The 26498-nt window shown below is 33.8% G+C and overlaps 1 protein-coding gene across 2 annotated transcripts; it reads left to right on the top strand.

Moving 5' to 3' along the window:
- LOC140051553 (uncharacterized) lies at positions 1-26360 on the top strand. Of its 2 annotated transcripts, none has more exons than XM_072096807.1 (21): positions 1-103; positions 2721-2907; positions 4752-4869; positions 5326-5404; positions 7046-7192; positions 7618-7681; positions 8126-8200; positions 8788-8932; positions 10098-10300; positions 10882-11067; positions 13428-13530; positions 16724-16827; positions 17350-17454; positions 17660-17752; positions 18225-18350; positions 18923-19957; positions 20458-20541; positions 21099-21387; positions 21808-22943; positions 23230-23322; positions 23596-26360. In XM_072096807.1, exons 2-21 carry the CDS (start codon positions 2746-2748, stop codon positions 23764-23766), a joined length of 4518 nt encoding a protein of 1505 aa, XP_071952908.1. In that variant the 5' UTR covers positions 1-103; positions 2721-2745; the 3' UTR covers positions 23767-26360. The 2 variants fall into 2 exon arrangements, with proteins under 2 accessions (XP_071952908.1, XP_071952907.1); XM_072096806.1 differs by lacking the exon at positions 1-103 and adding an exon at positions 200-346.
- The last annotated feature ends 138 nt before the right edge of the window (positions 26361-26498 follow it).

A 26498-nucleotide genomic window follows, 5' to 3' on the forward strand; every position in this document is an offset into this window, starting at 1 on the left:
TCTCGAATTGGATTGGAAAAGGGAGTTTAATTTTTTGTATTTACTAATTGAATATATATATAGCATATATGTTAAATAATGAATACGAAAATACAAATTGGAAGTATGTCACAATACGTTCAGACAACTTTGTGTATTATTTGTAATTAAATACGCTGGTTTAAGTTCGCATAACATAGGCTTGGCTAGGCCTGTCTGGCCAAGCAAGCACTCCACCAATTCAGCAGATGAGTTTGAGTCCGCATGAGTGAGGTGGCGGCGAACTTCCAGTCGGTATTAATAGCCTAGGCCTAGAGAGTAGTATAAACGGAACTATCATCGAACGATTTGATCCGTTAACTGTAAGGTCAGACCAAAAATACTTATTTCATGCATGCACACTTCAAACATTAATATACTTACTAGCTAGTCTAGTCATTCATGATGATAATAAAGTAGGCCTAGCTAGTAGGCCTAATAAGTAATATTAGTTATTAAATATTAATAATATTAGTAAGTATTTAGGCAAGTGCTTGTTTCTGTATTTTCTAAATACCGTCCTTATGTACCGCGGTATATGTTTATACCATATTTTGACCATATGCAGCTGAATCGGGCCTCTTCAATAACCATTAATTTTTATAATATTTATATAAGTGAGCTAATTTATATACTGTACTGATACGGGTAAAAGCCCATACTCGGGTATAAGCCCACCCCCGACTTTTGACTAATTTTCATGAAAAATGAGGCACTCGGGTATAAGCCCACCCATTAATTCGAAGATCTACAGTGTGTGCCGTAATACATTATTTTGTATTTGGTGACGTCCATACACCGAATACAGCTTTGATCATAACCAAGGGGTGTCACGAAACCTAAGACCACGAAAGCTAAGACCCCCTAAGACCTAAGATCACGAAAGCTAAGACCCAAGACCTAAGATTACAAATTCTAAGATATACTACAGCTTAAAAACAATACTTGTTTATCCATACATAATTTTAAACACAGTAGGTTTCATTTATTACCATAAATATAATTTAATACTACCGCAAAACATAGATAAACTCACATTATTTTCGCCCGTTGAGTAAATGTATATTTTTTCTTTACAACAAACAAACTTGACGGGTTGTTTGTTGGTATATATTTACTCCAATGTGTTGGTTCAGAGGATGTTTTTCTTACGCACCTGCCTTTCTTGTATTTTGACTCCAAATTTGTTGACTAACTTTATCCTGAATACCACACTTTAAAATTAGGACTTATAAGTACTTTCAGAAGGAGAAACACATAAAAATAAATAAATCCTTTCCCATCCTGATTTTAAAGACGTGTTTCTTTGTATACTGTAATGTAACTCCTCGAGCTCCCCATGCTCAATGTTTTTGTTTCTATGGAGCGCCAAAAGAGCAACAATAATAGTACAAGTATAAAAACAGAAAGAAAACGAAACAAAAAAACTTATCATAATTTTTAAGTTAAAATCTATTTGCCAGCATTTATTTCTTCGTACTTGCATGATTATACTATTATATTATCATTACAATTTTAATTTTACATTGTTCCATCCACACTGTAGATGGACTCCACAGAGTTTTCAGCTCTCTATATAATTTTTGCTCTTTTGACGTTCCATAGAAACAAAAACATTGAACATGGGGTAGGCCTACCTCTAGTGTGCTGTAGGCTAGTCATTTTGTGTGCGAGAAAAACGTCTGTAAAATCATCAATTTAAAAATGTATTTGTTACTTTTTATGTGATTCTTTTTCATGAAAGTGCCAATTCTAAGGTGTGGTATTCAGAATAAATGTTGGGAGTTAAAAAACAAGGCAGGTGCGAAAGATAAATATTTGTAGTCTTGGGTCTTAGCTTTCGTGATCTTAGGTCCTAGGGGGTCTTAGCTTTCGTGGTCTTAGGTTTCGTGACACCCCATAACCAAGCTAGGCTAATATACGCTAGGCCATATGAGGCCTAGCGGTCCTGTTTTGTTTACACTCCATCGCGGTCGAAGATTGCTTCACACACGACGCTATGAGTCGCCAAAACGGAAAACCACTATTTGGTATCGGCTGCCATAAACAAGCTTATTATTAAATTTCTTTGGTACATTTCTATTTAACGAACATTGTATACTTGCTTTTCTGCTTGATAAATTCTTGTTCAATTGATGTTTAAAATAAGATATTCTACGATAAATTTAACACGAACTAGGCCTTGTGAAGACGCTCGCTCGCATGGGGGAATACACAGTGTAAATGTGCTGTTTTTGACGATCTGCATTTTTGGATCCTCGAGTATAAGCCCACCCCCCAAACTTGACATGATTTCATGTTCAAGGGGGGTGGGCTTATACCCGCGTCAGTACGGTACTTAATCATTCAACTGCAGTAATATTAAATAAGGTTTATCCAGATATACTGTCAACTGTGTATAGCTTGATATTGCGAGGAGCGTTATTGCTGATAATGCGGTGGCATATTGTTGGAGGAAAAAAGTAAACAACAAATCTCATTCGTAAACATGTGTGTGCCCTCATTTTCTTCCTGTCATGTGTTGCATGCTAAAACATTATACTGTGTGGTTTTTAAAACTACAATTTGTTCAAGTGAACAATATGTAACCTCAACAAATAAAATAACGCTTTCAACAAAATTGAATTTAGTATCGGCTTCCATAAACTTGATACTTGATAGTTTTGGGGAAAACTCTGATAATATAATTTTTTTATTTTCAGGTAATGTGAATCAAATGGTGACAGGATGCTAAGGTCATGCCTATGTCTACGTGGTAGCAAAGAAGACGTCAAAGAGCTTGATTTCAGACACTGCAACTTGAATTCAGTACCAGAAGAAGTCTATGAGTTTGAGCAAACCTTAGAAGAACTTTACTTGGACTCCAACAACATCAAAGATCTTACAGTTGTAAGTTTTATTAATAGTATTTAATATAATAAGCCATTGTAACGGAAGGAATCTGCTAAATATAGCCCAATTATTTTGGGGTTTTTATAAACAATTTTTTTGGGGAGGGTTCTTTGAAGGTGATTTTTTATTTTTTTTTTTTTGAGAGGAGAATATTGTACGTCGTTAACATTATTCAGTTTATTAAAGATGTATTGTCCCTTGAAACACAAAAAAATGAAGGTAAGAATATTCTAAATTTAAATTGGCCATATCAAAGTAATATTAAAGTTATTCACTTTCAGTCGAAAATTCGAGCCAAAAACATCAGGTTTACGTAATTAACAGCTAAATTAATTTGATTACATTTCGTCTGGAAAATTGTCACGAGCGAAAGTAAACAAAGATTTCAAACCATAATTATACATTATGCATGATGCTAATTAGGATTGTTTACAACTCGTCAGGGTTGAGAAGGGTTTTTCACCGAAATCGCGAGGAAGTTTTATGATTATGCATACAGAGTAGCCAAATAAGCACATTGCATTATGACTGGAAGTCAAAGTTATTTTTTTAACCAAAAAACGTCTGTATTTCAGTTAAATTTTTTTTTTTCCGACTAATTTTTGGTGAAAGTTAATAACTATTATGATACTTCAAAATGACCCACTTTTTTTCGAAATCTTTTATTTTTTATTTTTTGGGAATTTGACAAAGGGACAATACAATTTACAATACAAATACAATACAAATTTTATTTCAAAATTTTATTTGAAAAAGGTTTTTTTTGGGTGGACTCTTTTACAGACACTTACAGTATTTACAATAAAGGTGTTTAAGCAGATAATAGACCTATAATGTATTTAGATAATTGTTGACTGGTTGGTTGGCTCCACCCAATTATACACCCAGAAACACCCAGTATAATTATATTTCTATAATAAATAATGGTTTATTTCATTATTTTGTGTCTGTTTTACATTATCAGTTATTAGTAGTTCAACAATATATCATTTCATTTTTAACCATTTGGAATTGTTTTGTTTGTGTGTTCATTTTTATGGATTTACATTTTTTTTTATTTCAATGGTGTTGATATTTAATATTTTGCAATTTTTTTGTGTGTGAGATTTACTGTATTTATTACCTATTTGCTACTTCTGTAATTGTGGTCTAGAGCAGTAACTTTAAAATTAACCAGCATTACAATACCGCGCACAATTTACCGCCGGCTTTCTTTTGCGTATTTTTTGTGTGGATATATTATTTCTGAACATGCTCAGAATTAATTTCTGACTGTTTTATATACAGTGACATACAGTGTCAAATTACTGTTATTTTTTGCCTTTTTTTGGTGTTTATCCTTAATAAAATTCAGGAAAGTGATCGTGTGCGGCCCGCCCCTTCATAGATTCATAGACATCACGTACCATTCAGAGGCTTTGGTGGAGATACCTAAAATTATGCGAACAATTTAGTAGCATTATATATAGATGCCCTGCTTTGAATAAACTCCCCTTGAATAAACTCCCCCATAGAAGAACATCGTTTAGAATTAATCCATCCCCTGAAATAAACGCCTGCCACATGCATAATGATCCCAATGGTAATACAGTTAAGCTTTTTGGGCTATCCTGGAAAATCTTTTAATAATATATTTATTTGTTATTGCACTTGTATTTTTTATTTCCTAATAAATCATTGACCAAGCATTTTTATAGATTTTTTACTGTATTTTATCACTTCTTGATACTAATTGTGTTATTCGAATAAATTACTTGATTAGTTTTTACTGTACTATTTTCTTACAAAAAGAAAAATAAATGTTCTTATTCATGGAGTGGTTTTTTCCTACTATATTTTAGTCTCTCTTTCATTGTCAACAATTGAAGAAATTCAGTATAAGTGATAATGAATTGTACGCAGTGCCCAGTGGAATTGCTAACTTGATTATCTTGCAACAGTTGGATCTCAGTAAAAATGGTGAGTTGTCTACAGCGAAATTACATTTACTTGAATTGAATCTGTTTTTAATGTCTATCCCATAATAACATAACTCTTCAAATTCTAAAGCTCTGTCTACACTAGCAAACTTTATGTGACTGACAACAAAAAATGTGATGTACCCATACATGGACATGATGATGCCATATCACTACCATATTTTGGCATACAGTATCACTACCATATTTGGACACATCATGTCATGAACTAGTTTGATAGTTGTAGACAGAGCTTTAAAAGCATGGCAGATTTCCATTATAAAAAGGAATATAAAGTGTTCTTCTCTTTCAATGAAATGTTCTCCATTATTACTAATGAACACAGACACATTTTTTGAATATTTCAAAGAACATTATTTTTTAGCTTGAAAAAAAACAACTACAAAATATAGGTGAAATATTGATACAACATATTATTTTAATACATTTTTTTTAGGAATTGTTTCCATTCCTGACAATATCAAATGCTGTAAGAATTTATCGGTTATTGACCTTAGTGTTAATCCACTTGGAAAGTAAGTTGTTAATTTCCTTAATTTCAAACATTAAAATATTTTTTTATAATCTTTTTAAACAATATCAAAGTCATGTTTTGTTCAATAGCATTATTTTTGCTACATTGTACAATATAGATTTTAGATTGAAATGAAAGTTAAATTTCTATCACAGTAGATCTCAAAATATATAAGTAAAAAGCTAGATTAAGAGAGAATAGGCACACTTTAGTAAAAACATGCTGCTCCTTTGTCTGGGCTAATGAGTACAGTAGATTAGTAATGTCTAAACAATAAAGTTTTAACTACACTATACCTCTTTTGTGATATAAAGTATCCTTTTACGCGATCAATCGAAGTCGGTGCATCACATCACAATATGAAAATATCAATCCGCACGCGATGCATGTTGGGATTTATTATAGCGGGCCGACCTACAATTATTAGAATCGACTTAAATTTCACATTTTTAACTTTTTAAAGACAAACAATCGCAATAGGTCCATATGGTATTTATTTTTACATAAAATGTAGTGTGTGACTTTAAATTAGGAAAAAAAATAAATAAAATAATAAAAACAAAACAAGTTATGAATTATGAAAACATAGGCATATCATTTTTAGAAAATATTGCACTGGAACATTAAATGCTGCAATGTCATAGAGACTCATTATATTCATTCAAATTGTGAGACAGTTCAAGTTACTTCTTTACAAGTCAGCTATACACTTCAGCACATTTTATTAGTCAGTGTTGTAGACCCTAGGGAGATGTTAAGCAGTTTTAAATTACCTTTTGTATGCTACATATCTTAAGAACTGCAGAATGACCGTTTCAAAATGTTATAATTATATTGGCAGCTATGCAATTATTCTTAATAGTTCTTCGTATTACACTGGTCAAATTTATGCTGCTTTTAAATATTTATAGCTTTACAGAATGTATCAGAATTATTCTGAAGGTTTTAAATTGAATTTTATAAAATGAATATAAATAATTTTATGTGAGAAACACATTTGTGGTAATTCAGATTTCATTTTATTATTATTTTCACGCCGCTGCTCTAGCCAGCTATGTCCCAGGAGGACATATTCATTAATTAGCTGTTTCATAGTGGTAGCTTTAGTATCTAAGACTGACAGTTTTGCGAATTTGTAAAATCGACTATAATTTATAGGTCCCAGCTGCTAGACCCAAAAAAACATTTGGGAAAAGAGAGTTTGATTTTAAATTCTCGCCCTTTGATTGGTTAACGCGAATCAACAGACTTGGGAAGAATTTTATCACTGAACCACCGTGAAGTCACGTTGTCTCTCGAGGGTATTCAGTTGCATGCCTACAGTATAGATTGAGGTCACACACAAATGGGCATGTGATTCATAATTAAACTATCTGTGATTTGTATGTAGTTTTGCGATTAAAGGACTTTTTAAATAATCAATCATAAATTAATCAAAAGAACAATGATTAATGTTAAAATGTCAAGCGGCGTTTTTTGTAAAAAATATTTCTTGTTTATAGTCTTATTTTATTTGTTCATTTTGTATTGTATGATGAGGTTATTATAATTAATTAATAAATAGTAGAGTAAAGAAGTATAGAATGTTGCATTAAATGACTTGATTGATGTTTGATTTTTTATTTTTTTATTTAATTTCCAGGTTACCAGAAGGATTTACCCATTTAACTAATTTAACTCAGTTGTACTTAAATGACACCATTTTGAAGTACTTACCGGCAAACTTTGGTAAGCTCACCAAGCTCACCGTGTTGGAACTGCGAGAAAACCATCTTCGCTCTTTACCAAAGTAAGATTACATTTGTTTTTTTGAATCAGCATTTCTCTACTGGCGGAAAAGGGCTTCATTACATATATTTTTTTTATCTTTTCAAATTTTATTTCAATTCACAATCAACAGCAGACTGGAATGATAAAACAAGACAAAAGATTATCGACAAGGTCTACAAGAACCAATTAAATACATTTCTTAATTTTGGATTTAAATAAAGATAAACAATTAAAGAAAATATCAATAGTGGAGTCAAAGGAATTAAGTATCTCCATACTGTTCCAACTATAGGAATTAGTTACGATTCCATTTTGTGTTCATTCTTAAATACCTTTGCTGTGTGCCAAGCATTAATTAAAACTATTTGATTCATCAGTAGATGTTTGATCTTTAAACTTAAGAGAAGAGTTTTGTAAATCTTCAAACTTTTTTATTTTCTGTAGGACGATTAGCAAGTTAACAGAGTTAGAGAGACTAGACATTGGCAGTAACGAATTCAGAGAATTAGTAAGTGTAAAAACTGAAACAAAAAATTCTGATAATTTAGTACTGTTTTATGATGTAATAAAATAAGAAAATGCTGTATTAACTTGGAATTTATAAAAAATCTCAAGTTTCTGTCAGAGTAAATAAATAATAATAAGATTCTTTCAAAAAAGATATTTGACTGAAGAGATGTGCTCAGAATTTGTCAAACATTATTGATAGCTGTTCCTTATGTGCTCTAATATTGAGATGCATGCTTTTATGCTATCATAGAACAACGAGAAGCTGAGTGAGCATGCTCGGTGAACCTGCTTCACTCAGGTCATTTCCATATATAATGGCTCTGATTTTAAGGTTCATACAATTTATAACAATAACAACTGTAACTTGTAATCGATAAAGCCTATAGAGCTATACTTTTGGTATATTTTATTTAATAATATTGTTCTATTATTACTATTTCAGGCTAAAGAAGTCGGATCTCTTACCAAGTTAACAGAATTGTGGATTGATGCAAATAAAATTACAGTTCTTCCTGAAGTAAGTACAGAAATTCTTGTACTAACATTGTTTATTTCAAAATGATATTGTTATTATTAAAATGTATTATTTATATATTGATAGCTGTTCCTTATGCTCTCTAAAGATTGAGATGCATGCTTTTATGCTATCATAGAACAATGAGATGTCTATTGAGCAGCTCAGTGAACCTGCTTCACTCAGGTCATTTCAAGGTTTATGGCACTGATTTTAAGGTTCATACATTTTTTAACTAAGAAGAAATATTACATACAATGTGTATGTACCATTTCTTTTTTTTGTATTGCCATACTGTAGTCCTAAAAGTCTTAACTTTGTAAACATGAAATTTAGTAACTTATCACTACAAAAAACAATTTATCTACAGTGAGCTGATTTTCCTGCCATACATTATAAGAGAGATTCGATAAATACTAATCTCACATCTTCCAGCCAAAGCCATTACACAATCTAAATGAACACCTTAGTAGGCTATTTACTGCTAAGTAGTTTTTTTACTCTGGCTCTGCAACGTAGAATAGGAGGATCCCATATGTATGTATGCATTTATCACCTGATTTTTCTAACTTTTGTAACTTTTTTTGTAGGGTCTTGGTGGCCTAACAAGTCTAACCTTTTTCGATGCTTCCTGCAACCGTCTTGAGTACCTACCAGCAGATATACAAAACTGGGAATCACTGACAGATCTTCACCTTTCAAAGAATTATTTACAAGAACTTCCAGAAAACCTAGGTATGGTTATTGTCTTATCTTAAAAACCCTTTTATTACCAGTTTTCTAATAGGACCATATCAACATCTCTTTAGTGAGTGAGTGGCCAAGCGGTTAAGACAGTGGAACCGTAATTACGTAGCCATAACATCGGCAGGGGTTCGAGGCTCACTCACTCCATGGTTCTGGTGGTAAAACGAGTCTTCTCGGATAAGGATTATACACCGTAGGTCCAGTGTACACATCTAGCTCGTGTGCACTTTAAAGAATCTAGTACATCTTTCGAGACTAGTAGGGGGTTACCCCGATGTATTAGTACATCACAGCCACTGATCACCAACTGGGCCCTCTGGGAGACCAGTCTTTGACTGAAAAGGTTACCCAGTATAAATATATATTTCTATCAATTTATTAAATGCTGCAAGCACACTGTCAATTATTGTTTTGTTGCTTTTAAACAGTAAGCTATACTTGACATACAGTATGATTTCTTTCGGTAATGTAACAAAGTCTATGTTCTACTGTTCTGTATAAATATAAATATGTACATAGTTGTTTCATCATGTTTTAATATAAAAACTCAAGATGGTTATCTACAGAGCCTCTGTTTTACGTACCCTGAATTTATGTTTCCTGGATATTACATACGTTTAAAATAACCGATGACGTCATCATTTTCTTACATTGAGGGCGCAATTTAACAACAAACACAAAGCCATGCCATGGCTGTGTGAGACAAGCTACACACGTGCATTCCCCCTACAGCAGCGACTGTTTTTATTGATAGAAAATATAACACTTTATTTAAACATCGCACAGCCTGTATATACTGTACTTTTCTAGATAGTCTAGGCAAGGCCTAGCTAGTGACCACTGCATGCTGTACAGTAAAGTAGGCAAACACGGCAGCCTTTTTAGCTACGATCTACGTATTTGGGGGTCAATTTAAGGCCAACCTGGATTTCACGAATCCCATGTTTTATGTATGCCTTTTGGTCCCGTACCATACGTAAAATGAAGGTTCAACTGTAAAGGCAAAAGTTAAGTTAAGCAGATAACTGAAATAAATACCAAACACCTACCGATCAATCAATACTAATAAGATTGTATTTATTGTATTTTTTAAAGATTTTTTAAGCGTTTAGGAAACTGTGTATATTTTATTATTTGATATTATTTTTTATAGGTAAACTGAGTCGGCTTAAAACATTAAAAGTTGATGAGAATGAACTTGCCTTTCTTCCATTCTCAATCGGTGGTTTAGTATCTATTGAGGAGCTCATTCTAAGCTGCAATGACTTAGAAGAATTACCACCAAGTATAGGCCTTCTTCGCCAGCTTTCACATCTGAATGTTGACGAGAATCTTCTAGCCTACATTCCACCAGAGGTAATTGTAAACCCTTGATAAATTTCCAAGGAGTGTTCACATGTTTTCACTTACAGCTTGTGATTCTGTATAGTAAAATTGTGTTAAAAAAATTGTTTACAAAAGGCCAGTTCAACATTTTGGTGCAAAATTTTGGTATTGTTTCTTCACCAGATTTTTTTACCAGCACAACTCAAGATCATAACTATGTGGCAGCCTAGCTAGACCTAGCCATACACTACATTTGCATTATGTAAAGTCGTATGTTTGTAAAATGTATAAACAGAAGAGAATGAAAATATTGCAAGATTTGCATTTTTTGCCATCAATTTCTTGACGCGACCCATAGATTTTATTTCCCATGTCCTAATGAGCCACTTTTCCATAGATGTCCAATTTTACTTACATTGTTATCAAGTTTAAAGTTTTGTCTACACTATCAAACTTTATGTGACAAAAAAATGTCATGTGCCCATATTTGGACATGATGATGTTATATCCATATTTGGGTATATCACTACCATATTTGGGCACATATTTTTTGTCAAACTAATTTAATAGACAGAGACAGAGCTTTAGATTCTATTAATCTTATCCAACAGCTTGGTAGCTGTAATCATATAACAGTGTTATCATTACGTTCAAATCGTTTAAAGACCGTTCCTGATGAGCTAGGCCGTTTATCCCGTATGACTGTACTTAACCTAAGTGATAACCGGTTACTCTACTTACCGTTCAGTTTCACTAAACTTAAATCTATTCAAGCTTTGTGGTTGGCAGAAAATCAGGTAATTTGTTTTCAATTTTATAATAATAATAATAATAAGAGAGTGTTTGTACATTTGTTCCTTATACAAATTTGTTCTATTGCATACATCCATACACATGGGGTATTAAAATGACCATCTAGGAAGATTTTTGGATGCTAGTCAAGTCGCCCCATCGCAAAGTCGCCCCATACAAAGTCGCCCCTTACACAGTCGCCCCATCGCAAAGTCGCCCCAAAACAAAGTCGCCCCGACACAGTCGCCCCATCGCAAAGTCGACCCATCGCAAAGTCGCCCCAACGCAAAGTCGCCCCATCGCAAAGTCGCCCCATCACAAAGTCGCCCTATCGCAAAGTCGCCCAAAACGTTAAAAAATAGTTTACAAGTGCGTAAAATGTCGCAATGATACACAAAATAACACGGAACGTGTAGGCATAAAAGGGGAAGCCCCGCCATGTAGTCTCAGGTCACACGATCGGCACGCACCCCCATCATCAGAGTGGAAACCCCGACTAATCACTCAGCGGTCGCACTAACGTGCTATAGCTTACCAGCAGAGGGAAACCCCGTAATTACTCCGCCGTTGTCGCACTACAACTCACCATTCTGAAGATGGGGAAACCCCGCCGGAGTTTTACGATGATATCAGTCGCGTTCGAAATCGGTCGCGTTTAATTTTGGTCGCGATAAAATGATGTTATACGATCTAGATTATTTTTACTTTGGTCGATGAATATTTATTGTTATTATTAGGCCTATATTAATAATTGATTTTTGTTTTTATTTTACAGGTCAGTAGGATGGGAAAGATGTGTGCCTTAAAAAAATGACAATTTGTAAACATAGTTTAAGATTATAGTATTATCCAGCATAATGTCATTTGACAGTACATAATTATTTAAATGTGAAATATTTTATAGGAAACGTAGACTGCGTCTGTGTCTTTTATTTTATATGCAACAAATTACGTAAAACAATTTATTTATAAACATTCAGTTTACTATTATTATACATAGTATTACAATGGACATTGATTGTAAGCCTGGAAAGGCAATCCCATCATTATATCAATTATAAAATTGCATCATATCACCACTATATGTCGTAAATGACGTGCGTGTGTGTATTCGTCGTACGTATTATTCCGTGCCTCTTCACTGTCTTGTTTAATTTAAAATTAAATATACACCCGATATGAGGATATTTATTAGGCATGTTAATTAGAATGTTCTAAAACCAAAAGGGTTGAGAAGAATTTCTTCAGTAAAATGATCATTGTGCTGTTGAATAAAAGGCGACTCGCTATCTGAAACATTCTCTGAAACCAATCGGAGCTGCGCCTTCTGGTATCTGTTTCCTCACAGCTGCTACGTCTTTCTGCTGACCGTCGGGGATTCCCCTTTTTAAAAAACACGCACACGATACTGTACGATGGTTTTTCCATGGTCAAAATGTAGCGTTTTAAATTTTACTAAAATACCTGCATGTAAAACAATCATATCGGCGATGAAATCCTTTTTTTTTCCTTCATTTTGAAAAGTCATTATAAAAGTAAGACACATAACTTGTCAATAAATGCAAAATGATCAATAAGTAGCCTATAACACTCATTGTCTTACAACACTGTTTTACAACTCATTGTCTTACAAATCTATACGAAGGCCTACACATTTATACATTTATTATATTATCCTAAAAAATGAGCTGGTATCCAGGCGTAGGTTGAAGAAAGATTCGTAATTGTGGCTCTGGTAACTAATTTAACATTTTCGAAACTATAAATCAGGGATAATCTTTTTAGAACTTTCAAACAAGGGACTATTTTTTTAATGATTTTTAAAAAGCACTTCACTCCATTAAAACCTGTAAAATAAAAATTTTATGTATATAATAAGATAAAAATTGTAATGTAGGCCTATACGACATTTAGCGCGACCAAAGTAACAAACGCAATCGATATCAAACGCAACCGATATGAAACAGCGTACTACTACGGCGGCGCTTCATAATCATACCGAAATAAAACCGTGGGCGACTTTGCGATGGGGCGACTTTGCGATGGGGCGACTCTGCGTTGGGGCGACTTTGCGCTGGGGCGACTTTGTAATTGGGCGACTTTGCGATGGGGCGACTGTGCCTGGGCGACTTTGTTTTGGGGCGACTTTGCGATGGGGCGACTTTGTATTGGGCGACTTTGTATGGGGCGACTTTGCGATGGGGCGACTTGACTGGATCCCCTACTACCTTATTCTGCCTCCCAATAAATTTTTTTCTACCTCCCAATTATGTATGCATACCTGTGCGCAATTCAGCCCAGTTGCTAGTTTCAGGTTATTCCCCTGTATTTTTATATTTATTTATAATTATTTGTGTACTTTCAGTCTAAACCTTTGTTACAACTGCAATCAGACTTCATACCAGAAAGAGGCTACAAGGTGTTGACATGCTTCTTGTTTCCACAGCAACCAAAGGCTCCAGAAGAAGGTAGTATATTCATTGTTTATCTCTCTTCTCTGTGGACTCATTGTGCATATACCATATACCCTCATGTATAATCCCACTTCGGGTCTAATTTCATCCCCTATTTTATGTCTGATTTCACAAACAGGCATGTCCCCGCATATAGTCCCATTGTTAACTTTTGGTCTGGACGATGTAGGCCTCTAAATAGCCAGTTCATATGAGTTTGTACAAGAAATGCTTACCAATCCCACACCCCCAAGGCCAACTTATGGGTCCTAATGGGGTGGGATTATATCAGAGGATATACGGTAAGTACTAATAAGTAAGCCATCTACTGAATTTATTATTATTTCTTTTGCGAGAAAGGTTAAGATTTCCTATAATTTGAATATAATTACAGTATGATAGGTAAAAAGTTTCTTAACACAGCCTGTTTTTTTAAATTTTTATTTTATTTTGGTTTTTTTTGTTCAATATTTAATATTGTTTCTTTTTACGTTGTTTATTAGTTATACATTGGAGTACGTACAAAGGTAATAAACATGAAATGTAAAGTTAGTTTATGTTTCACTATATGCATGCAATTATTAGTGTTGTAATACTTTATCAACACTGGCCTAGCACAGAAAATTTTGCTTAACAAGGTCTCTTTCAGGTCTGGTATGACAACACTTGACCAAATTAGTTTAACCATGGTTTAACTTCTGTAGTGCAGCCTGTCTTGGCAACATTCATATCAAGCTTCAATACAATACAGGCAACCCCTCTCCTGCATGGTTCTACTAGAATTTACCTTTACATGTCTTTTTACCATCCCTGGCTTAGCTTTTCTTTAAACAAATATTCTTACAAACATGTCATCTATCTCGGATTGACTAAATATATTTTCAATAAATAATTTTTATAATAATTTTAACGCTGCTATACAAGTAAAATATTTCTAGTTCTATACATAGTTTTACTTTACCTATGCATATATTCAATTTTCAAAAAATTGTGGATGGTCTCCTTGACTACTGTTGAAAATCGGCCGAGAGTGATAGGGATAAGATTAGTAAAAGGAGGTGTTGCTTACCTTTCTGTTTGGTCTAGCCTCCTTTGTTGCACTCATAATATTTAATCTCTTGAGACACACAGTGGAGTGCTTATCGCAATCTAATCCGATTCATGGTGTCTGTGTTTGTTAGTCGGTGACATGTAAAGCAGCTATCTATCGCTACCATACAGTAGGATACCTGGTAGTAGTAGTAGCAGCGTTAAGTGTTTTGTATGCTCATGTGCTGAATCCAAATCCAAGAAGAGAGCGCTGCTCTCTCCGGTAGCCTTGTACATGACCTTGGGTCACGCGATGAGCTGAACCATTATCAGGAGGGGTATTTCACTACACTACATTCCCACTGCAAGAAATATATATATATTAAATAAATTTGCAGGCATAGGGAAAGTCTAAATTATGTAGTGATATACTGAACCTAATTAATTTATTATAAACTGTTATAATTTCTGACCAGCATCTTTTTATAACCTATTTAATTTCAGAAATAAGATTTAAAGAATTATGCTTGGTTCCCACTAGAGAGACAACACAAGGATGTAACGCAACATAAGTTAGTTGACCAATCACAAGCGATGAAGTATTGGTCAACACACTTGCATTACGTCCTAGTGAGAACCAAGCTTTAGAATGTATTCTGTTTATGACCCTAGTAAATTACACAAAATATCATCATCATATTGTCTGCAGTTTTGTCATCATATTAGTTCTTCGTCGTCATAATGATAATTGGCTTGTGTTTTACCAGTCATTGTTTGTTTAGTCTAGTTTATCCTCAACATTATGGTTATCATCAATATCACTAACCATCAACACAAACACAGTTGCAGTGAACAAATAGATCATATTCATTTTCTTTTGAGTTCATATGTTTTTACAGTATATAGCAGGTAGATGATTTGTAGTGTTAAAATTAAATACACTGGTAATCGTATATTTTTACATTAGATTACATACTTTACATCATAGGTAGTTGTTAGGCTTGTTTTAATCAAAAGTATAGCTGAGCTTCAAAGATGCTTGCTTAGCAATCCCAGTCTCCTAGGTTCAAATCCCAGAATTTTTCTCCTGAAAAATGGCACCCCATCCTTAGCTGTGTATGAGTAGTTTTGTTTCCAATCTTGTTAATTGGCCATTGCTGTTGCCTGTACTGTATGTAATTATTACAGAGATAGTATTCAGAGGCTGAGTCACATCACAGTTAACATGTGACATGCAAGTCAAGTTTGCTTGAGATACGCAAGACTTGGCATATGCTCACATGATACTGATTATTATATTTTTGTTATGCATTTTACAGATCTTTTTTTTTTACTATATTTAATAATGTTATTGTAATGTCTGATTTATATACATTTTCCTATCCTTTGCAGTGCTTTATGCTGTATGTGTTTAGAGCTAAGCTGAAGATTTTCCGTGCCATTTACCTCCATTAATATTTCTCATAATTTTAAAACTATTTACCCAGTATATTTTTGGTATAGATGGATATGTAAAAAGCACATGTTTTTGAAGCAGAACATTTTAATTACTGTATTTTATATCTTTTTCCTTTAATTTTTTTCTTTTATATGAATAAGAATAGGTATTTTAAATATATTGTTGTTGAGTTCTGAAAACATACTAAGGTTATTTACAATCAAAAGCTGTTTCATTAAATGCTAGAAGTGGCACTGTAGCTTGTGGCATGCTTTCCTGCCACAAGGGCATTGGTTCAATTCTGAGCCTATTTACATACCTAGGATTTGAGTTGTACTAGTGGCATCAACAACTTTTAAGTTTAATGGTTAAGGAGGGAACTGCACACAATAGACATACAGGGAATCAAGCCTCTTTTGACCTTGATTCTGGTGGTAGAAAAAGTCTTCATGGATAAGGAATTTTAACTGGATATCCAGTGTACACATCTGGCTCATGTTCACTTTAAATAACCTTTCAGAAGAGTAGGGTATACTAGTCTATTTGAAATTCCTTAATTGAGGATGAATATTATGAAACAAACAAGCTTGTACTATCAATGTTGACAGATCATGGGATATGTCTCATCTTGTAATGTGTATTGTATGAGATTAATTAACGCTTTGATAATATTTTAATCTATTACTACCACTTTGTATATGGAGAATTAATTAATTAGCTGTGTTTATTTTGTTTGTTTAGATATATACATGAGTGATGCTGAGAGCTTCCATGCATCCGTCTGGGAACAGAAACGTCTTTCAAGTATGAAAATAGCATTTGATGTGGCAGAGGTAGATAGTCAGGTATGTTATGTATGGAAATGATACATTACCCTGCTACAGTACCGCTACACACAATAGGGATCTTTCCAATTGCTAGGACCTAGAACCTACATACCGTAAAAACCTCAAGCCCATCTCAAAAAGAAGCCACTTTCTTAGGTTTGCAAAAATAATCAAAAACTTCTTTTCAATATAGTATTTCTTTTATTGAACCTTGTAAATAGAATTTCTGTTGACGTATATATGTGAACTTTATTCAATCAATCGTACATTCTTTTGGTATTATAATAGTAACCATAATAACGTGTATTTACAGTATGTATCTTTGTACATGACAATAAAGAGTAACTTAAGACTCAACATTTTGCAAGATTGAAAAGCTGGTTAAAACACAAACTTTAGCATCTTTGTCATATTTTACATTTCATATGTATTTTCATCATTACTGCAATAATCACCATGTAGTGAAAATTTGAGAAAACCTAAATAAATCCAATTTAACCTCTTTCCAATATAACTTTTGTTTATTTTTTTTTATTTAAGATTCAGGTTAGAAAAAGGTCACCAAACCCATATCCAAAGGAATCTGGGAAAACTCTGAAGAAATCTGTGCCAAACGGAGACGTGTCCGACTTTGAACGTCCTACTGTAAGATATTATGCATTATGATTGAGTTGTGCCATGATAAGTCTTTGCGAGGGAGTGGAGTTTATTTTAATAAACAGTACTGGAATTAGACAAGATTTGATCCCTTGACCCTGGAGGGATCAGTAGTTGGAAATCTTAACCACCTAAGCTACTACATTTTACTATGTTATGTTCTTAATTTGTTTATTATTTTACTATTATTTAGAGGAGACATAGAAATAGCAACTCTCATCATAAAGACAAGTCTGCTGATAGTCCAAGGAATGACAGAGGTTTAGAATTGTTTAGAGCAGACAAAGTAAGCATTTTAATTGTTTATAGTTGAATAAATAATTAAACAAAGGATTACACACATTACTTTAATTACACTTCAAATACTGTAAAACCAGAAATTTCCACACACATCCAACTTTCTTGAATTTCATGAGTGAAATTCGTGAAAGTTTATTGCCGCGAACAATCTTCAGGAAGCATTAATGACGAAAGTCATGCATACGATGGTCAACACGATCTTGTTACTAAAATGCGTTACTGTATTAGTACAGACTACATGCATTTTAACACAAAGGTTGCACCGACGATAGATTGACACGAATTTGTTACAATATTTAATTGTACTTTATTTTTCAAAATGGCCGATGTAACCAATTCGCAGAAGTTTCATGTCACAAAAGTTTCCGGTTTTATAGTAATTTTAATGTCATGTTTAAATTGAGACGATTTACTAACAATTTCAATCTATTTAAATTGAGATTATTTATCACCTGTAGAAGAAAAGAAAGCAAGATAAAGAACGATTTGGCCGAGGGTCAATGGGTCATCGACCAGGAGGAGAGAGTGATACAGAATTTATTGCTATGCAGATGAGAGAAAGCTTAAAAAGAAATTCAATTAAGGTAAGTTAAAGATAAAACATAAAAAGGAGCTTGTATTGCAATGTATCATCAGTATTTTGACAATGAGTGGGGTTTTACAGACTTGTAGAAAAGCTAATTTTGCTTTAACAAGTTCTGTCTAAAGCATGGTTCCCACTACAGTAAGTAGCAATGTACCATAAAAAAATGCCATTCCAATAGTTGTGTTTTCCTCCACCTGTGTGAAATCGAATATGCTTAGTTGAGTGTCTGTTAGTTGCTGTAGACCTTGACCTGGTTCGCCCCGTGATTGATTTACTATGTTTTCCAGTGTTGTTTGCACCACTGTTGCGTCATTGGTTCACACTTGTGATTACGCAATAAAGCACTTTGCGTGGATACATCGTTGCGTCCAAGTTGGAACCACAGTTTACAGACAACGTTTTTTTAGTCAAAATTTATCAATTGGTGTTGTGCTTTGTCAACACAAACTTTATTTGATCCTAATGACTGTATATACAGATATACTCAACATAATCAAATTATGCACTAATGTACTCAATAAACTAATCACTAGTTTTTTAAACTTATTTTTTTTTTTTTGAATTTTTTAGAATAAAGGTGGACGTGGCTATTCAAGTGATACCGACAGTTTTCTGAAAAGTCCACCATCGCATTTAGACCAACAAAAGTTTAAAGTAAAAGCTGAGAAACAATTGATAACCGAGGTTGATGAAGAAGTTGCAATTATTAATGCAAGTACAGATAAAACAGATAATCAAAGTGATAAACTAATAAGCAAATCGCCTGAAAAAACAGTCACCGTGCGTGTTAGTACTAACACACCTGTAAGAACTCCACAAGGATTTGGGGAACTACCCACTTCAAAGTCATTCCCTGTTGATGAACAGGTCAGACCACAGAGGGGTCTTCGGAGGTCAGGGTACAGTACCGACCCTGAATATGACCCTAGATTCTATCGGAAAAAAATGGATTATAAAATGAAATCTAAAGACGATCACCATCTTTCTAAACCTAAGAATTATATGCAACGGCGAGATCACCATCGAATGAATTGGCAACATTTATCAAGAGAGAACGAAATCTGGATTGATAAAGCTCCTGGAGCAGGAACAGGGGGAAATAGTAAAAGTCAATCGGAGGCATGGAACGGTAGTGTTGGGCATGTAAATTCTGTATCAAATTGCAATCAAAACAGTAGTACAAATTATTTAGCTGAATACAGACCGCCTAGTAGGCATGGTAATGTACCTTATTCATCATCGCAGTCAACTTTGAGTAATTCAAGGCCACATATACCAAGTTACGAGGATGTAATGCGGAGTCGAGATGCTTTAGCGTATCAGAAGAGCCCAACAAAGGGCGAACAAGACCACATTGAACCGTCGAATAATGGTGCTAGTCAAAATGTTCACAATATGCCATCTACAACCTCACAACTTTCACCTAACAAACATTTAAATCAATCTTTAACTAATCATGAAAGTTTAGAGCAAAAAACTCCTACCTCTTTGGAACCCCATAGGAGAGGAAAAGCTGACGGGCGATTGGGTAATGAAAATGGGCATAAAGAGGGTCACTATGAGCGTCCACATGACCAAAGACCAAGAAACCAGACCACTCCAATGGTAAGAACATTGATTTAGTCTGATACTGATATTTTATAATATTTATTCTACTATGGATAATTGTTGTATCACGTACAATCACTGTAGTTGCTTGTTTATCAATTTATTTTATATTTTTTCCATTCAGGAGACACAAACATATTTATGGTGTGATATTAAAGACACTTTATCTGCAATTGTTTTTTTTTTCGTTTTGTACAAATAATGCATATATATTATTTTTTAAACATGGTCATTCCTTGTCTTAAATGTATATTCTAAGGTTAATTATGATAAAAGCGAAGTGTCTTTAATTTAATTTTTATTTATTGTCATTTATCAACATTTTTTAGAAAAAAAACCCCTGAAACGTGTTGCAAGAGTTGGTTGGTTAAAACCAATCCGATGAACCAGTCCCAATTCTGGACTGGGTATCAAATTCTAAAATGTTGATAATTGAGATTTTTTTAAATGTCATTTTGTGTTAATTGGTGATGGTCTGTTTAATGCACATATCACAGAAACCTAGATGTCAAATGGGGGTAAAAGCTAGACAAAACCAGATACGTATGCACATGTTACAAGCAAGGTTGACCAACAGCATGGTTAGTTGTTATCTTATGTTCTACGTATGATCACTATTTTTCCTTTTATCATTAATTGCATGCCAATTTTGAATTAATACTTTTAAATTACTCATACGTTTTCACTTGCATATTACAAGTGAGTGAGTGACCGAGTGGTTAAGACAGTGGAACTGTAATTACATCGGCAAGGGTTCGAGGTTCACTTGCACTTCTCGTGGTAAACAAGTCTTCTCGGATAAGGACTACAAACCGTAGGTCCAGTGTACACATCTAGCTCATGTGTACTGCTGAACCTACTGTAGTACATCTTTTGAGCCACTGATCGTAACTGGGTCCTCTGGGAGATCAGTCTTTGGCTGAAGAGGTCACCAAGTATAAACAAATAATAACAATACAAACCCTGTGATTTTAAAACAAGAATCGTTGGCTTTAGTCTTGGTACTGAGACTATATTAGGAGGTTTCGTATTGCCCGAAATCCTTATAAAACAAGACTTTACAAAGCAAGTAGTCGCCTTTTTAAAGCTATATAATATTATAAATTAAACAAAATTGTGTTATGAATGTATTTCGCAGACTGATAACAACACAGAGGGCAGTGATGATGTCTTTAAGGCAAATACTGCTGCCGGAGATGTGCCATCATCTCCGAGTCAACAGGATTTTCCGTCGCCACCAGAGTCGCAGCAGCACGAGTTCTCTGACTACGTTGCCACTGATAGAAGTACACAGAATATTGAAGGAGTTGCACATTATGAAGGCTTACCAAGACCCACTCAACTTGATGTCGTGTCTATGGAGAGGTTGAATGGTGTACATGTTGACTATAGTAAGCCTGGTAGAAATTATACAGAACAGAGGCATGGTGAGTTTTGACCTATATTGGCCTAGACAAGCGTTCTGGAAACCTGTTATTTTGCGTCCTAAAATCTGGTTCTCATAATCAAACCACGGCTTAATTACCCACCTGGACCAACAAAATAAAATAATCTGCCATAAATCATCAAACACAATTGATTATTTCATTGTAATTTGCGTAATTGCTAAAAGAAAGGAGCTTTTGACGCTGGGAAAACATTATCAGGTTTTTTTTTTTATATCTCAAACCATCTCACAGCCCTTTAAAAATGTTTCCATAGTTTGCAGAACGTCGGTCTAGGCAATTGTACAGTAGTAGATACATTTTATTACAAAATGCTATTGAAAATTAACCTTTGAATTTGTGTTCAGGACTTTCCTTTCTTTACTCGATTTCAAATTGATTTTTTTAAATTCAAATTTCTAGAATCGCCAAGTGCTTCAAAAATTGAATCATTGAAACGAAGAGCTCAACAAAGATCAACTCCTGGAAGTGATTCTAGCAAGTCACCACATTCTGTCAGACGAGCGGGTCGCCAGTCACCTCAAGACACCGGAAGACGTTCACCTTATGCAGCACACAGGGAAGGCTATCCTCCGAGGTCATCACCAGGAAGTACTAGTAGAGACATCGACTATGTTGACTATGCAAGTTATATGGCCCACCCAAGGCCTAGTCAGTCAAGTATGAATGATGACCCTAAGTATTTACCTCATACAGAACCTAGGCCCAGTCAAGCTAGTATAGATATTCTTGGCAGTTCTCCACAACTAGTTAATACTGACAGAAGATCTCCACATGCTCAAAGGAGGACGGATAGCAGTAACTCACCACAACGGCATGTGAATGCACATTCTTACTCTCCTCATTCAACAGGTCAGATTGATGGCAGTTCACAGTCACCTCACATGTCCAAACGGAATGACACTAGTTCTTATTCACCGCATTCCGCAAGGCGGAATGACACTAGTTCTTATTCACCGCATTCCACAAGGCGGAATGACACTAGTTCTTATTCACCGCATTCCACAAGGCGGAATGACACTAGTTCTTATTCACCGCATTCCACAAGGCGGAATGACACTAGTTCTTATTCACCGCATTCCACAAGGCGGAAGAATGATGAATCCTATTCACCGCATTCCACAAGGCGGAAGGATGGTGACTCCTATTCACCGCATTCCACAAGACGGAATGATGGTAGCTCCTATTCACCGCATTCCACTAGGCAAAACAATGGTAGCTCCTATTCACCACATGCTACAAGGCGGAACAACGATAGTTCCCAATCACCACATTCGGTTAGGCGTATGACAAGTAATTCACCGCATTCCACTAGACGAATGGAAAACAGTTCTCCACATGTGCCAAGGAGAATGGATGTGACCTCTCATTCACCACATATGGGACGAAGGATGGATGTGACATCTCATTCACCACATTTAGACAGAAGGGTAGATGACATTCCAGTTTTGCCAGAGTTAAACCATGGTCCAAGTTCACAGTCACCTAATGCTAGACGAAGAATTGCACAAGAACCAAAATCTACCAATCGTCAAATGGTAAGTCATTGTTTATTGGCATAACTGTGGTGTTAGATAATGAAGGAAGTTCCGCACTTTAAAGGTCACTAAAGATACCAAAATGTTCAGGTTGTATAGAAATGTTACACAACAACCACAACATCAAACTACTAACAATATGAATTTAAATGCAAATTTAGATAAGTTGCTAATTACTAATTATGGTTATTTTATGTATGTTGATAAATATTAGTTTACCACAATTATCTTTATATGGTATCATATTTTAGTTACCATATTTACATACTTTATTTTTTTCTCATAGTTAACTGTCACTATACACAAAACACCAGGTCTTGGCTTTAGTATCACAGGCGGTATGAATTCACCAGGCAATCCATTCAGACATGGCGACCAGGTAAGAACATTCTCTCGATTTAGAACAACCATTGCGCTATAATGTCCTTTATTTATATAATGCATAGCTCATGGTATTTTAAACATTTATGACACCCTTATTAAGAGACACTTTGGTTGGGTTCCACTAAACTAGTTTGACAAAAAAGTATGATGTGCCCAAATATGCTAGTGATATGCCCAAATATGGTAGTGATAAGACATCATGGGAACATCACATTTTTTTGTCACAAACTTTGATAATGTAGACAGATTTATTTTATATTTATTTCAGGGAATATTTGTAACAAAAGTGCAAGCAGGCGGTGCCGCAGAGATGTGTTTGCAACCAGGTGACAAGATAATTGATGTCAACGGTGTGGACTTTGTCAACATCACGCATGAAAATGCAGTCAAGACATTAAGGACCAGTAATCCTGTTACTATGCTAATATGCAGGCAATAAGAGAATACTTTTTGCACCTGTAAACTAAAGATAGGTTTGCAAGGATATAATAATAATAAGTTTATAGGTCACATGAATATTCATATATATTGGTCATACATAACTTAATAACAAATACTTAACCTACAATGCTGTAACAGTTTTAGCAAGCTAGGTTTACTAGTAATACTGTTATTATGCAGTAAAAGAATACTTTTTATAATTGAAACTAAACATGGCTTAGTTAGGATATGAATAATAATCTTATAGGTCACATAATAGGTCACATTCTGGACATGCAATGCTGTAACAGTTTTAGCAGTTTCTAATTTTATAAAATATTTATGTGCAAAGGTATTTTTATTACAGACACTAATGGTTGGAAGTCCTCTTTGTAATTCAAACTTTTAAATTTTAGTAAAGAAGTACAGGTATATGAATATAGCATGCGGTTGTTTGTACTATATATATCCACATAGTATGGAGTCCAGTAGAATCGGCTAAATATAATCACCAATGATTTCAAGTGTCCTTTATAATGTTGTCAATGAATTGTTTTTGAAAATTAAATCCATGAATACCTCATACTTTTTATGTTGAACTTCACCAGTTTTGTACACATTTTTGAGATGAGAAGTCATTAGTACAGTATTATATGAGGAACTTGTAAGCTTCAATAATAGATGATACCCAGTTTTACAAATCATCGTTACATATAGACTTTACATTGTGCATTTTTTAAGTGCAAATATTTCTAGTATCATTGTATTAGTAAATGCTCATTGATTCCGTAATCTGGTATGAATATAATTTAAAAGCGTTCAATTTGTATTAGTTAATATTGTATAGAAAAAAAGTTCATGTTTTGTAAGTTTTTATTTTTTACGCCATATTTACCCAAGTGTCTATTTTTTCAGAAAGTTTTGTTTTCAATCTTTTGAATGAATTAACTTTACTGTGTAGGGATATTAATAGGTTGACCAAAAAATGATTTTTTATTCATGAGTATATCTAAGTTTGTATATTTAATTCATTGCTACACAGACCTGAAAGGTGAATGCAGTCCCTAATCCCAAACTGGACCAATTTATTTAATGTTTTCAACCCTATTTAGTACCATAAATTAATTCCTTTACACAATGGTGCTAATTTGTAGTTGTTATGCAACAATTATGTATATTATTATAATGTCCATTGATTAATGCAATTTGGAAACCACCAGAAAAACTTTTTTTTTTTATTTTGGGGTTACTGTTAAATTTTAGTTTAGAGGAAATTGTGCTAATAATGGTAACTATGATCATTTTTGCATTTGATTCAATAAAATATTGTCGGATACATCTTAAAGTCATTTTGACCATTAAAAAACAAGAGACCCATGGGGTGGCTCAAAATGACCTGCTTTCTTGGATTTTTGTTAACATAACTTATTTCAACAAGTTTTCTGAGAGAGTTCATTTGCAGTTAGGTTTGCAGTACACCATGTGTTTCTAAAAAGAAACGATTGTTGAGCCGTGAAATGTGCAAAAAGTCACATATCCCTATAATGTCCAAACAACCACATTGGTGCAAACATGGGACCCTCAAATGTGCAAATCTGTAAAAATTCATAATCCACTAATGTTAAATATACACAATTTTAAAAGAATTACTTTCTTCAAACAAAATTAGTTTAATTAATATCGGGAAAATAATATATGTTTGCACATTTGAGGGCAAAATGTTTTGTTTTGTACATTTCACAACTCAACAAGGATCTACAATCATCTTCTGGAGTAATTCTAAGATGACGACATTTCCTTGTTTAAAAACACATATAGTGTACTGCAACTTTTACTTTATTTATTCAGCATGCAAACAATGGGTTGTTCAGCTGTATCAGTATGCAATTTCCATGTCTCATCTTGTCAATATAATATTCCAGATATAAATAAGACTTTAATGACAACTTTATTTTTATGTTAATATTATTTTTTTTGTAATTATACTAGTCTTTCCAATCGTAAATTAAAATGTGTACAATCATTGTTTAGATTTTCCATGATAAACGTTTTTACCAGAATTGCCAAAAGTATATAGTAACCATTTTAACTATTTATTATCAAAGCCAGCTTGAAAAATGTCATTTCCACTTATGTATTCCTACTGTGACCTTGATATTGTACTGGAAATTCAGCATCAGTACTTTCTAAACAATGTATTCATATGATAAGTTATTGTGTGTAACAAATACAACATTACTCTCATTTTTTACTGATTTTAAACACAATATCCAGCCAGTAGTTATTTTAATTTTATATTAATGTGTGCAATTGTATATATGCATGCCTTGAGAGAAGGATCGCTGAATTTTAAACTTCTACTAAGAAGTAACTGATGAAACATACAGTATTATGAAATTAAAAAAATGGAATATCGAATCCGATTCTTCAAACTTAAAAATATAGTCTACTTAAAATATTTCAAATGAATTTTGTTTCATAAAAATGTTTCATTTATTTTTACTATTTTGAAACACCACTCGATAAATTCATTACTGTTTTATGGTTTCAAATATGTTTTCTATTTTATATAGTGATTTTAAAAGTATTAAAATACGGATAACTTATTGATTTACAAAATGCTGTTGTGTGATTTTTTTAAATACAAAAAGCCATCAATAGTAATAATATTATGCTAATTATATTATGCTAATTGTATTATGCTAGTCAGCTAGATTACTAGTAGTAGCTGCTTTTGACTATAAGCCTGCA

Source organism: Antedon mediterranea, chromosome 6 (assembly GCF_964355755.1).
Source record: "Antedon mediterranea chromosome 6, ecAntMedi1.1, whole genome shotgun sequence".
Taxonomy (NCBI): domain Eukaryota; kingdom Metazoa; phylum Echinodermata; class Crinoidea; order Comatulida; family Antedonidae; genus Antedon; species Antedon mediterranea.